Raw genomic sequence first — 15214 nt, 5'->3', positions numbered from 1 at the left:
AAGCAGAGTTACAACAGAAAGTCTATGCATGTGTGAGAGAGGAATTATGACTCCACATGGGGTGGTAATAAAGGCAGAACAGTGAACTACGGGTGCATATGAAAGTTCCCCTACCCCATGATTGAGAGTAAAGTGATATCGAAACTACCATTCAAACAGCGATTAGCCAGGAGGGAAGGGGGAGAGAAAAAAGGCAAGCACTATAGAAGCAGAGGAAACTCAGGTAGGTGTTCTTGGGGAGGTTTGGGTAAACAGGTACAAAACAGAAATGAGTTCATAAAGGGGCTCAGGAAATAAAAGGATTAGATAGGGAGAGAGAAAATTAGATCTTTAGTTTAGAAAACTTATTCTGGCCAAAATAAACTGAAAAGTCAAGAAACCAGTTAGATGTTTAGGTAATTCTGCTAAAAGCTAATGGCCTGTAAAAGGAAAAGTAACAGGAAATAAAATAATAAAAATAAAAGTAACAATAAAGAGGAAAAGTAACAATAAAGGAGAAAATAATGAAGAGGAAAAATAACAAGAAAGAGTAGTGGGCCAAAAAATGTACAGTTGATTCTCATTATTCACAGGTTCCACATTGTGAATTCACCTAATCACAACAAATTTACTTGTAATCCCAAAATCACTACTCACTTTTGCACTCACTTGTGGACATGTGCAGAGCAGCAAAAAAATCATCCAACATGCAAGTTCCCAGGTGAGGTGAGGAAGGTGACAGTCAGCCTTCTTGTTACAGCTCTCATACTGTAAACAAATGTCCTTTTCATGGTCTACCTAGTGTTACATTTTTTTCCAGTTTTATACTTTTTGTTGGTAATTTTGTGCTTTTTGTTGATAATTTTTAAAATGGCCTGTAAGTGTAGTGCTTAGTATTCTAAACACAAGAAGGCTAGGATGTGCCTAACAAATAAACGATGTTAGATAAGGAGATAACGCATGAGTTACAGTGCTGTTGGCCTGAGTTCGGTGTTAATGAATCCATGCTATACACATCCATTAAATAAGGTGTCTTTAAATAGAGACACATATAAAACAATGTTATGTATTCACTGATTGATGAAAATGTTATGAGAGGCTCACAGGAACCTACCCCTGTATTTCTTGTAGGAGCAATGGTTCAGTATTCATTATTTCAGTGTTTGTAGTGACTATAAAACATAACTACTGTAAATAACAAGAGTCGACTATATATGTATGCATATTATATGCACACACACATATATTTACTTATTTATAAGGTGGGAATAACAGGAATGGTAATCAATTATGAGTAGCAGGTGAAGAGAGATGAACCAAGGATGATACTAGGTTCCTGGTTTTGGTTAACTAGATGGTGATAGTAATAACAAAGACGGGAAACAGAAGAGAAGGTGGCACCTTAGATGAGGAAGACAAAGATGTCAGCTTTGAAGGGTATAATATGCCACACCGTAATAAAGATAATCATGTGCTGAAGTGTGCATATATCCCCCTCCCCTTTGACGTAAGAATACTATCTTTGTTCATCTTGGGTTATATCTTTCATCTAAAATGCTTTTCTTCACGCATCCAGTAGATATCAGGCCTGCCAATTTCAGAAATAAATACGCATTTTATCACTTCTTTTTTTTTTTTGAGACAGGGTCTCACCACACTGCCCAGGCTGAACTTGAACTTCTGGGCTCAAGTGGCAATCCTCCTGCCTCAGCCTTCCAAAGAGCTCGGACTACAGGTGCATGCCACCACCATACCCAGCTCATCATTTCCTTTGCCTTCCACTGTCATCTCTGCAATTACATCGCCAATATTCATCACAACCTATACTTATATAGTACTTCTAGGTGAGTCCTAAATAGTAAAAAGAATATATAAAATTTTACCCCATGGAAAGCAAGAATTCTAAATGCCAAATATCTTAAAAGAAAATTTTCACAAACAGGTAGTTTGTTTTTTAATTTGTTTATAGAAATAAAACAGTACTTTCAGCATAAATGATTAAAAGATCATTCAGAAATATCAAGTTTATATAGCAAATCCTAATGGATAGATTGCATGTTTTTACACTTGATTTAGGAAAATCTCAGAATTTTAATTTCTTTCAGTGTAGCTTTTACAAAATATATACAAACTCAAAATGTGACAAATTTTTTACAATCTAAAAATTAAAATTGTGTAACTGCATAAACTGAGCTTTATGTCATTATAAATATATAGGTAAAGGAAAACGAGTATAGAAATTCATATTAATCCCTCCCTGTCTAGTCCACATTATTTATGTATAATCTACTGTTTATATATAAAACAATTTCTGAACTATTATAAAATTGACTTGATAACCAAATATATACTTGCATGAACATAAAAGAGAAAACATGTTGATACACAGTTCTTTCTCAACATACAATGTATACTTGTTTATTTGCAATGGTCCACATATAGATTCAGGGTCAATTTAAAAAGGGAAATAATAAGAGAACTCATTATTCTTATCTTTAACTGTATTTTATCTTCAGTGGTTTCTTTTACTTACAAAAAAATGAGCACCTTATTAGTTTTATCCCTGGTATGACAATTAGTTACATGACCCCCCACTGAATACTAAAAACTAAATATAAAACACTGACTATAGTTATCATTACATATGAGAAGAAAAAGTGTAAAAGGCAAGTTTAAGAAAGACAGATTCAAAGCTAAAAGGAGAAAAAGAGGTTAAAATGCCAGTTTAGTAACTAGGAAAGGTTTTAAAAAGGAAAAGTTTTAAAAAGTGCTCTGTACAGAAATGAAACCCTGGTTCTTGGCAATTTATTGTAAGAAGAATCATATCCAAAAGAGCCAACTAAAGACTTTAGAATGCAAAAGGACAAAACATCCATCCATGAACAACATCAAATCTTTTAAGAAACCAAAAAGAGTGAAGAGCAAAAATTGTTTTTAATGTATTTTATATCATTTAGAATATAATTACAATATTATTTCTATTCCTAAAGTAAATTATTAATGCCCTTGATCATAATGCAAATAAAAACAGCTTTGCCTCTTAAAATTTATAGCTGAACTGGAAAGTAAAGTAAACTAAAACACCTAGCATACCTGAGCTACTAAGACAGCAGTCAATAAACAGCAGCTGGTACAGAATATACACTTAGTGCCAACAATCACAAGGAGCATATTCATGAACAAGCAGACACTTGGCTTTTTACCAAGGACCAATGGCCAAGGGTGGAAGGTGGAAAGGTCTGCTCAGTTCCACCTCTGCAATCTCAGAGACTGTGACATTCCCTTAGTCAACAGCGAAGTACTTGTCGTGTACGTACGTGCCTGACAGACCAGTAGCCAAGCCAAGGAAAATAGGAAGCCTGGAAACCTATTTAAGATATCGTTGCCATCTCTTACCACCCTATAATATATAATTTTTTTCCCCACCAAAAGAATCTTATACCTAGTAGTTACAACCCTAATCAGCCAACAAACGGAGACCTAGTTCAACCAACAAGGTCTACTATATGGCTTTAAAAGTATTGCATTTCCACTTGAAAATTACTTTGTTATAAAAGAAGGTAACACAATAGTGCTGCTATTCAACTACAGTATAGATTACATAAGTATTTGGGGATTCATGTGCAATGTGGACCACCTGTGCAGCACTTAACCTATCAATAATTATCATCAGTTACAAACAAACTCTTATAATTAATTCACTCCTAAATTGAAGACTGCCAATATAGACATCTAGTTCAGTCATACACTAATTCAAAGTTACTAAAATGTTTGACCAAGATTCAAGACTAGAAAAACAATCTCAACCATTGGGATAATTAAAATTTTAAAATCAATCACAAAATATAGCTTGTGATTTAAATGATCTCCTAACCATTAATATTATGGTGCACTGATATATTCAATTAAAAAACAAAAATCTGAAGACATCACAAGAAATCAAGAAGTGTTTGGTTTAAAAAAAAAAAAAAGACATAATGCCATCTTAACTTTTCCCATCGAAATACTGAAAAACATCACACAGAGATTAAAATTTTGGAATGTCATTCTGAAAATAAACAGAAACAAAAGTAACACAAAAAATTATCAAATGTACAGTAAAGTAGCTGCCAGAGAAAAAATATTTACTGGGAAAAGATCAGCCTTTTTATTTTCATTAAAAAAAATATTTGGCCAGGCGTGGTGGTTCATGCTTGTAATCCCAGCACTTCGGGAGGCCGAGGTGGGCGAATCACCTGAGGTCAGGAGTTAGAGATCAGCCTGGCCAATGTGGTGAAACCCCATCTCTACTAAAAATACAAAAACTAGCCAGGCATGGTGACATGCACCTGTAATCCCAGCTACTCGGGGGGCTGAGACAGGAGAATCACTTGAATCTGAGAGGCGTAGGTTGCAGTGAGCCGAGATCAAGCCACTGCACTCCAGGCTGGGGAACACAGTGAGACTCCGTCTCAAAAAAATAAAATAACATTTTAGATACTACTGTATTATATTTTTGCAAGGAATACTAATAATATCTCCATCATTTTATGCAAAAAGCTGTAATTCCTAAGTAGCATTTTTCCTTGGTATTCCTTATTTCTAGAAATTATTCATTCAGGTCAGTCAGATGTTATTCTTGGCATTAGTAAGTCCATTCTACTGATTTCTCCCTTTAAGGCAATGATTCTCAAACAGAAATATACATTTTGGGGAATAATTTTGAAAATACACATTCCCAAGTGCCATTCCTCACAGACTGCTTCAGCATATATGGAGTGAAGCCTCAGTGTCTGTGTTCTGAAGTAATTCCTCCAGTGATTCTGATTGCTAGTTGAGAACCACTGCTTTAAGGGATTAATTACATACTTATTCTAATGATTAGAAAAGCTTTTATTGATCCCCCATTGCTGAAACTTTGTCACTGTGGGGCACACAGCTGTCAGCAGCAAAAAGGAAAACTCCACATTCCATTACTTACTGAAAAGAACAAGTTAGGCCGGGCACAGTGGCTCATGCCTATAATTCCAGCACTTTGGGAGGATGAGGGGGTGGATCACAAGGTCAAGAGATCAAGACCATCCTAGCCAACATGGTGAAACCCCGTCTCTACTAAAAATACAAAAATTAACTGGGCATGGTGACACACGTCTGTAGTCCCAGCTACTCAGGAGGCTGAGTCAGGAGAATCGCTTGAACCCAGGAGACGGAGGCTGCAGTGAGTGTCACTGTCACTGCACTCCAGCCTAGCGACAGAGAAAGACTCCATCTTAAAAAAATAAGAACAGGCCGGGCGCGGAGGCTCACACCTGTAATCCCAGCACTTTGGGAGCCCGAGGCAGGTGGATCACGAGGTCAGGAGATGGTGGAGACCATCCTGGCTAACACGGTGAAATCCTGTCTCTACTAAAAAAAAAAAAAGTAGCCGGGCGTGGTGGCGGACGCCTGTAATCCCAGCTACTCGGGAGGCTGAGGCAGGAGAATGGCATGACCCCAGAGGCGGAGCTTGCAGTAAGCCGAGATCGCACCACTGCACTCCAGCCTGGATGACAGAGCAAGACTCTGTCTCAAAAAAATAAAATAAAATAAAATAATAATAATAACAAAGAAGAAGAAATAATAATAATAATGAAGAAGCAGAAGCAGAAGAAGCAGCAGAAGCAGCAGCAGCAGAAGCAGCAGCAGAAGCAGAAGCAGAAGTAGAAGCAGAAGCAGCAGCAGCAGCAGCAGCTAAAGACATCTAGTAAAATTCTCTATTCAAAGAACAAGCAACCATACCTGAAAACACTTTTTATACATTTATTTTAAAGTGTATATTTAGGACAAATGGTTTTTAAAAATGTATAAAAATAATTCACATATTAATCCAACTTCTATATTTACATGGTCCCTTAAAAGATTTTCAGTTTATTATTATCAAAAACGTATTTTAACAATCTCCACAGTACTCTCAAAAGTCAGGAATTTTAAGATTTTTCTAATAGAAAAATTTTAGTATTTATCTACAGAAAAATAATGAAACTAGGAATTATATCATATTTTAAAATATAACGTCTCAGCTATGCTGTGCCACATAAGAATAATCTTCACACTAAACTATAATAATCCCAAATGCTGGCATTTTCGTTTAAGAACAAAGCACAAAAATATTTCATAGAAAAAAATATTTTGTCATAAAAAACATAGAAAGTTGAATGCTTCAAACAAAAATATCTGAGGTCTGATTTCACAACATCAAGTTTCCATATCCACTTTGTAAACATATACTCAGTATAGGTTACCAACTTAAATAAAGCCAGTTATCACTGAAAGAAGGCATAGTTTAAAAAAAATTCAGTGCAAAAATAAGTATCAACTAATCAACTGACCTAGGACAATTTTCATAAAAATCACAATTTGAATCCCATAATATAAAGTGATCCTCTGAAGACTTTAATTAAAAATAAAAAGCTCTACAACAGCAATCAAGTTTTTCTTTTGTTACTATTCTCTAGTAAATGCTTTTTTTTGATTAGCTTTTACAATGTCATCAGGTGATGCTGATTTGAAGTCAAATGGTGTTATCGCTACAAGAGGACTTATTTCTTTGTCCTTTACATCTTGAACTTGTCTACTATAAAGAAAAGTCTTATAGAGGTCAAGGGTGCGTCGCTTGCAGCTTTTCAGTGGGTAACGAAGACACAGTGTTGAGGCAAAAGCTGAAGGTCTAGCAGCAAGGGCCTTGGTCCAAGAGAGAGAAAAAGGTGGCTTCCTGGTCAGAGAGCCTTTATTGTTTTTTTTATTATCCTTAGCAAGATTGGAATTCTTCCCTAGCTTTGAATTTAGAACTTTAGTTCGTGATGATGGACCAATGGATTGGTCTACTATAGGCTTTGGAACAAAATCTGGGTTTTTTATAAGGACACTAAGATCAATATTTGAATCTATTCCAGGAGACCTCACTTCAGATAAACTGACCTCAAAGGACTCTTTCCTAATCTGAGAGTTGTCTACATCAATTGTTTCTGCAATCAATTCAGAAAGTGACAAATTCTCAAGGTCTCTTGTGGGAGAAGCTTTATGAAATGCCAATGACGAGAGAGATCCTGTTAATTCTGATATTCCGGGTGAAGACTGACAGCGATTTGCTAATTGTGACAGAGGAAAGGATCCCAAACTTAGATCTGTGAAACTGGCAGATGACTGGTCATAAAGGTCAGATAAAGTAAAGCACTGGCTTATATTGTTTTCTTTGTGTTCCTGAAATAGTTCAGTGAGGGATGGACTTTCACACTGAGAAAACTGCAAATTATCATTTTTTAAAATATAATTCTCGGCACTTTGTTCAACTAAAGAAACACTTCCAACTTCAGTTTCTTTACTAGCATTTAAATGATCAACAGTCATATCTTCCAATGAGCTAGTTAAGTACAAATGATTATTTGAACTTCCTAAACTGTCCCGTACTGGAATGTTTTGAAAATCAGATAGCGAATTATTTTGAATATATAAAGAATTATTCGGTGTTGTGCTCTTTATGATTACGGGCTTTAAATCTGGCATTTCTTTCAATGCAGAATCATCTTTGGAAACACATTCAGATGCATGAAGTCTCAACAAATCAGCATCTACGTTCTGTGACAGTAGACTTTCCAGACTCTCTGTAGATGATAATCTGACTGATGGCTGACTTTCACAGGAATCTCTTGACATATCATGAATTAGGTTAGCTAGTGAAAGTTCTTTTGTTAACTTACATGATTCTAGTTTCTTTTCACTTTTAAGTCTGTCAAGTTTCTTTCTTCTATGGAGTAAATAGTGACTTGGAACTGAAGAATTATGAGATAATCCATATTTTCCTACTGAGCTAGACAAATCAAAGGGTTTGCAACTATAATCCAAATGATTTGTTGACTGAGGATAAGAACTTTGAACATTATCAGCTGAAACTTCAGAAGAAGAAAATAAGACTCCTTACCTTACAAGAGCCATTAATTTTCAGATGAATAGGTTGATACACGCAGAAGACAGTCACAGCAACCAAAAGGAAACATGAAATGAGGCATTTAATTACTAAATGCTTCTTTTGATTATGACATGAATAAAGTGATACTTGATCATTACTTAACATGAATACTCTAAAAACCAATAAGGGAGTATTACCTTCCTTTAACAATTTAAAGTACTCTTTATACTCTATTCACTGATAAATACAATGTAAGTCAGTCAATGTTCTAATTTTCATGAATTTAAAAATGTGAGGTTTTAACCATAAATAAATTATAGTCAGGATTGTCTCAAATTCAAAAACTTCTTTAAAAAAACAAAAGAAACTAGGTTCATTTTATTCTATATTTTAATGTATTAGAAACAAATAAGCAAACAAATAACTCCCAGTAATTTCTACCATAATCTGGGATACACTATCAATACAAGATGACATATTACAGATTCATTCCCATCACAACCAGTTAAAAGTGCCCATCTGCGGGTCCAGCATCCCCGGAAAACACTCTTATTTCATCGTAACAGGCTGTATGCAACTTTGTTGTAGAAAAATTTAGCCCAAAGGTTACAATAAACACTGACATAAGTAAACAAATTGCCATACTCATACTGAGAGATAGCACGCCAATTAACATAATGCTACCACCTCAGTTCCCCTCTTATGTCCACTGAATTCCAAATTTCACCCCAAATTTTACAAACTTAAAATTAAATCTCTGGCTATAAAATGCAAAGTAGTATAATTATGATACTTATACCTAATTATATTTAAATTTTAAAAAGTATACATAATAAAAGCATAAAGGGATTTTTTTAACATTAATTAGCTGGCTGTTAATTTCCTTTTCCTATTTCACTAGAGTTTAAAAAAATAACAATTGAAAAGTTCTGTAAGCTACTAACAAGAAGAAAAAGATGTCTTGTCTTATCTAATTTTATTTCCACTATGTTGTTAGTTATAAAATCAAGTAGTGAGGCCGGGTGCAGTGGCTTACGCCTGTAATCCAAGAACTTCAGGAGGCCGAGGCGGGCAGATCCCTTGAGGCCAGGAGTTCAAGAACAGCCTGGCCAACATGGTGAAATCCCATCTCTAATAAAAACACAAAGAAAAAAAAAAAATAAGTCAGGCACGGTGGCATGCACCTGTAATCCCAGTTACTTGGGAGGCTGAGGAAGGACAATCACTTGAACCCAGGAGGTAGGAGGCTGCTGTGAGCAAGATCATGCCACTGCACTCCAGCCTGGGTGACAGAGTGAGACTCTGTCTCAAAAAACAAACAAATAAACAAAAAAAATCAAGTAGTAAAATAACCACAAAAACAGGGTACAACAGAAGAAAGGAAACTCAGTACTCATCCTAAAAATTCACAACTAGAAGATCAACTGATAATCAAAAGTTAACAATAACATGCAAGATTTTCTTAATAGCTCAAGCAAATTAAGTATTTTCTTAAAAGCTCAAGCAAATGAAAGCCTCTCTTTAGGCATTAACTATGTAAAACAAGTGAAAAAGAACAAGTAAAGGCATACCTTTTGCCATCTTTCTTGCAGATACTGTTCCCTCATTCTTGTCCTTCAAATTCCACACTCTATCTTGTTCCAGAACCCCTGACAAAGCCTTCTGCACATCAAACTTGTTCTTCAGAACTGCTTCAATTAATATTTCATCTGGCACAGCATCTCCAAGTACCTCTCTCATGTGATCAAGGCACGAATAAAGACGAGCTAGAAAAGACAACAATGGTCAAAAGCTATACTAAATGGCGCCATGAAAGAACTTTTAATCTTCAAAACTGATTTTAAAATTTACAGCTGTACTAGAATATTCAACTCTCCTTTCTCTTTGGCAAAAATTATTTCTAATGATCACATTTTTATCTACAATATACCTATCTTTCCTTATCAGAGGAACGATTTCGTTAATTTAAAAATCACTATAATAAAATGTCTCCTGAATAATAGTGACTAAATGTTTCTAAAAAGTGTACATTGCAGATCACTTGGACTCGGGAAGGGGAACATCACACACCAGGGCCTATTATGGGGAGGGGGGAGCGGGGAGGGATGGCATTGGGAGTTATACCTGATGTAAATGACGAGTTGATGGGTGCCGACGAGTTCATGGTTGCAACACACCAACATGGCACAAGTATACATATGTAACAAACCTACACGTTGTGCACATATACCGTAGAACTTAAAGTATAATAATAATAATTTTAAAAAGTGTACACTGCACAGTATACATTAATATCTATTTTCAGTCACCAATGATGATGGTATCTGCACTGATCATTTTTCGCATGTACAGAAAGGAAGGGGTGAGTGTGGAACTATTTCTAATTTGTTAGTGAACCCAGTTACTCACAAAGTATATTTCTTATATTTCTCAAGCTGCTACCTTGTTTCCTTTTTGGCTAACTTCAGTTCTTCCCAGCTAACTAAAATAATCCTTAATGACTCTTTAAAAAAACGGCAAGATAATGTAATATAAAAATGCCATAAAAACAAGAAAGTCCAGGAAGTTAAGGGGAGGATAGGCTTTTTTTTTTTTTTGAGACAGAGTCTCACTCTGTTGCTCAGGCTGGAACGCAGTGGCATGATCTCAGCTCACTGCAACCTCTGTCTCCCAGGTTCAAGCAATTCTCCCACCTCAGCCTCCTGAGTAGCTGGGATTACAGATGCCCGCCACCACACCGGGTGATTTTTCCATTTTTAGTAGAGATGGGTTTCACCATGTTGCCCAGGCTGTTCTCAAACTCCTGATCTCAGGTTTCCACCTGCCTCAGCTTGCCAAAGTGCTGGGATTACCAGTGTGAGCCGCCACACCCAGCCAGCATTCACTTTTAAAATAAAAAAATTTAAGTCTGGAATTATCTCAGCTGTTTATGAATTTTAATTTTCTGATGACAGTATTAAAATTATTAATAATACTTATTAATGATGTAGAATCTGTAAGAGAAGAGAGGCTTTGTATCCCTAGAACCTAAAACAGTACCAGGTAACTAGGGGCCAATGAATAAAAATCTATGATATATTCCTTTATATTTTTGTATAGCACTTGCCAAGTTTCACAATACTTTTATATATATATTTCTTTTGTAATCCTCATAATAAGTCTATGAGCTAGATATATCAGGCAAATTCTAACTTAATAAAGATAAGATTGAAAATCATGGCACTACTAAATCAGCAATAACCAAAACAGAATAGAGGTTTTCAAACTCCCTATTCCACAAAACCATTTCACAGAATGCAACTTATATTTAATTGTACATGCTCATATGCTTAACAAGTAATCTACTGGCAATACTCTTTCTTTAAAAAAAAAAAAAAAAAGGTATTTGATACTTATTTCATTGGCCCCTTAATTATTAACAATACATTCCTGAAATATTTGGGCAATTCTGCTTTGCTTCAATCTAAGATTAACTTTTGAAGGCTAATAAGCTATACTGGGATAATACTATCTCTTTGATAAATAACATCAATTATTGAAACTGTAACAAAATACTTAGTATAGCTAGCATTAGGGCCTCCTTTTTTTTTTTTTTTTTTTTTTTGAGATAGAGTTTCGCTCTTATTGTCCAGGCTGGAGTGCAATGGCATGATCTCAGCTCACAGCAGCCTCCATCTCCCAGGTTCAAGTGATTCTCCTGCCTCAGCCTCCCGAATAGCTGGGATGACAGCCATGTGCCACCACACCCGGGCAATTTTATATTTTTAGTAGAAACGGGGTTTTTCCATGTGGGTCAGGCTGGTTATTAATTTTAAGTAGAGGTTATAGAGTTAGGCTAGCTTGGTTCATATCCTAATGCCACTTACTAGCAGGTACAACCTCAGGCAAGTTACTTCTCAGTGTCTCATTTTTCCTCTCTTGTAAAATGAGGGCAACTGTCCTACTTCATAAAGTTGTTGCGAAGATTAAAGATGCTAACACCTGAACAGTACATAGAAAGTACCTAGAGAGCATTAGCAAAAATCAGCTACGATCATTATTACTGTCATTACTTACATATAAGTCAGGTGGGAATGATTAACTTTCCTTCTCAAAAATAACTCTGAATTTCCTAACTCCTTAATCATTGTCCACTGAGGCATAGCAGGACAGAACTTCCATCCTATTCGTATCCCCTCTCCTTACAATCTTAACAATAATACTCTTTAAAAACACAATTATAAAGTGAGTGCATACAACAGCTACAGACTTTTATCCAGATTTTCCAACATATTTTCAGAGTTGGTAAATTCCCTTTATGTCTTCTTTATCTGTTGTTTCCCTTTCTGCTTTCTACTTTTGTATATTCATGCTTTCTCTCCATTTTTCTTGAGTTGGTTAGCAGCTGGTATATATTTTATTGATTAATTCAAAGATCAACTCCCAGATTCATAAAATTCCTCTGTTTTAAAATTATTATAAATTTTCAATGTAAAAACAATCATGCCAAGCACAGTGGCTCACGCCTGTAATCCCAGCCCTTTGGGAGGTTGAGGCGGGTGGATCACTTGAAGTCAGGAGTTCGAGACCAGCCCAGCCAACATGGTGAAACCCCATCTCTACTAAAAATACAAAAATTACCCATCTGTGGTGGCAGGCACCCACAATCCCAGCCACTCAGGAGGCTGAGGCAAGAGAATCCCTTTAAACTGGGAGGCAGAGGCTGCAGTGAGCCAAGACTGCGCCACTGCACTCCAGCCTGGCCGACAAAGTGAAACTCTTGTCTCAAAAAAAAAAATTATAGAACAAAGCCACACTCCAGAGAAAGATCAAATCCCTGTGCTATCAACAAATGGCATTATTGTTTTACCTGGCCATTTTAGTTCTGCTATCAAATCTATGGCTTGAGTGATGTTTGAAGCCATGTCATGTTTGGAACTTATTTATAAAAGAAGAAAGCCAAAATATAAATATCTTCATTAAAATGTTTAAGAGAGTTGAAAATATGCAAAAACTCAGAACCAATGACATTACCAAGTTCTATTTTGAAACTTAATTCACACGGATGTAAATCCTGACTACACTTATCCAGTGTCACTTTAGACTTCAACTGGTTTTTTTCAAACCTTTTGAACTTAACATCTTTGTAAGTAAAGGAGTTTATGTATTCTAATCATAAGCTTCACATACAGCTTATCAAACAATTAAATCGTCTCAAAAAGGTCTTCTTAACAAATCACTGGAGTTTCTCTCCCATGGAAAAAAATTTTAAATGGGACAGTTCAATTAAAATTCCAGTTACTAAACAACAGCCATACAATTTTTCAATCATACAGTTAAATACACTCCTCACAAAACATACTTAATAAAACATAAATTGTCCTTGAATAGGACAGATATGTTTACATCATTACTGTTCATAGTCACTGTTATAAACACTCACAACAAAACTGATAAATTCTAGTGTGTTCGGTTATTAATCATTTTCAGATAACAGACGCACTACTTTTTGCTATACCTTGATCAAATCCACTGAGCTGATGGTTCGAAACAGAATTGGAAGATTCTTTCAGATCTTCATAATCATATTCTTCTACAGGCTCAACAGAAGGTTTGTCACGCCGTGAATAAATAAACTGAGCAGCTAGAATATAAAATGACCAAAGAATGCTATGGTATAGTCATTTCCTATTAACTTTTTTTTACAAACGTTAAAGTAAAAATTAAAAATTCTAATCAATCACCTATAGTTACCCACATTTCAAAATAAGAAAACAAAAACAATATCGTACCAAAACATATACCCAAAATCCTACCCGAATGTGCTTACACTTATTAATCTCTTATAATCTTCTTCCTTCTCTGCCCCAATCTCTGAAACCATTCCACTCAGCCTACTTTCTCCATGGCTTCCAAAATCTACCTTTCCTATTATCTCTTCTTTGTATACTATTCTGTGTTCCCTGAAATTTTCTCTTCAATACAAGTATTTCAAACCAAATATCAAACCTCTAATTTACATAATTAACAAAACACATGGTGGCCAGGCGCGGTGGCTCACCCCTGTAACCCCAGCACTTTGGGAGGCTGAGGCGGATGGATCACCTGAGGTGAGGAGTTCGAGACCAGCCTGGCAAATACAGTGAAACCCCATCTCTACTAAAAATATAAAAATTAGCTGGGCGTGGTAGTGGGCGCCTGTAATCCCAGCTACTCAGGAGGATGAGGCAGGGGAACCTCTTGAACCCAGGAGGCAGAGGTTGTAGTGAGCCGAGATCACACCATTGCACTCCAGTTTGGGTGACAAAAGCAAAACTCCATCTCAAACAAAAAAGAAAAGGAAGGAAAACACAAAGTTAATTTTCACTTTCCAAGAAGTGTTAATTTTGCCTGAATGTAAGAGTTCACAGAAAATACAGACTTTAATCTTTAAACAACTCATGCTTTCAATCACACACTTTCAATCATACACTGACACTGTAAACTAGGGTCATATACTTAACTTTTTTTTTTTTTTTTTTTTTTTGAGACGGAGTCTCGCTCTGTCACCCAGGCTGGAGTGTAGTGGCCAGATCTCAGCTCACTGCAAGCTCCGCCTCCCGGGTTTACGCCATTCTCCGGCCTCAGCCTCCCGAGTAGCTGGGACTACAAGCGCCCGCCACCTCGCCCGGCTAGTTTTTTGTATTTCTTAATAGAGACGGGGTTTCACCGTGTTAGCCAGGATGGTCTCGATCTCCTGACCTCATGATCCGCCCGTCTCGGCCTCCCAAAGTGCTGGGATTACAGGCTTGAGCCACCGCGCCCGGCCTCATATACTTAACTTTAACTTTCAGACATCTGCGCTACTCTGCAATACTGTCAACATCATCACTCAATATATAACTGGGTATTTATATATATCTGATCAAGGAAAGGAAAGGCAGATTATCAAAATGCTGATACATGCCTGAGTATCATAAATGAAATACAAGTGAGCAAAAGAGAAAATCACAGGCATATCCAAAGTACTAACGCTTTCAGCTCTACTGGAGGCCACTGAACTGAATCCTGGAGACTGTGTTCAATTGTAAAGGAATAAAATTAAAGAATATGTTAAGAAGGACAGAAATATAGATATGATATTCACAAGGCAAGGTATTATTAGAGGTATTATCTAGCTTTCTATAAGAGCACAAAACATGTTAAGTTCATTGACTTGTGTATAGGTTATCAGGAAGATACATACTACTTATTAAAGGGAAGCTACATTCAAAATTTATAGATATACAATCACACTAGGGGTAGAGAAAAAGACATCAAAATGCATAGATAATGCATAGAACATAAAGCTGC

At 36.1% G+C, this 15214-nt stretch overlaps 1 protein-coding gene across 3 annotated transcripts in view; it reads right to left on the bottom strand.

Annotated features, from left to right (window-relative positions):
* The window catches only part of HBS1L (HBS1-like translational GTPase), a 100776-nt gene that overhangs the window by 74210 nt on the left and 11352 nt on the right, over positions 1-15214 (bottom strand). Inside the window, exons 3-5 of one of the 3 annotated variants that reach the window (XM_011991454.1) lie at positions 13401-13526; positions 9475-9669; positions 5744-7910 (exon numbers count right to left, since the gene is read on the bottom strand). In XM_011991454.1, the coding sequence (XP_011846844.1) occupies positions 6442-7910; positions 9475-9669; positions 13401-13526 (1790 nt within the window). In that variant the 3' untranslated portion in view covers positions 5744-6441. Of the gene's footprint in view, positions 1-5743; positions 7911-9474; positions 9670-13400; positions 13527-15214 lie in introns of those variants that run through there. The other 2 variants (XM_011991451.1, XM_011991452.1) reach the window with 2 other exon arrangements.

The sequence above is a fragment of the Mandrillus leucophaeus genome, unplaced genomic scaffold (assembly GCF_000951045.1).
Source record: "Mandrillus leucophaeus isolate KB7577 unplaced genomic scaffold, Mleu.le_1.0 Scaffold396, whole genome shotgun sequence".
Lineage (NCBI taxonomy): Eukaryota > Metazoa > Chordata > Mammalia > Primates > Cercopithecidae > Mandrillus > Mandrillus leucophaeus.
Note: the sequence above shows the minus strand (reverse complement) of the source record. Positions and strands in the feature narration are given on the sequence as shown.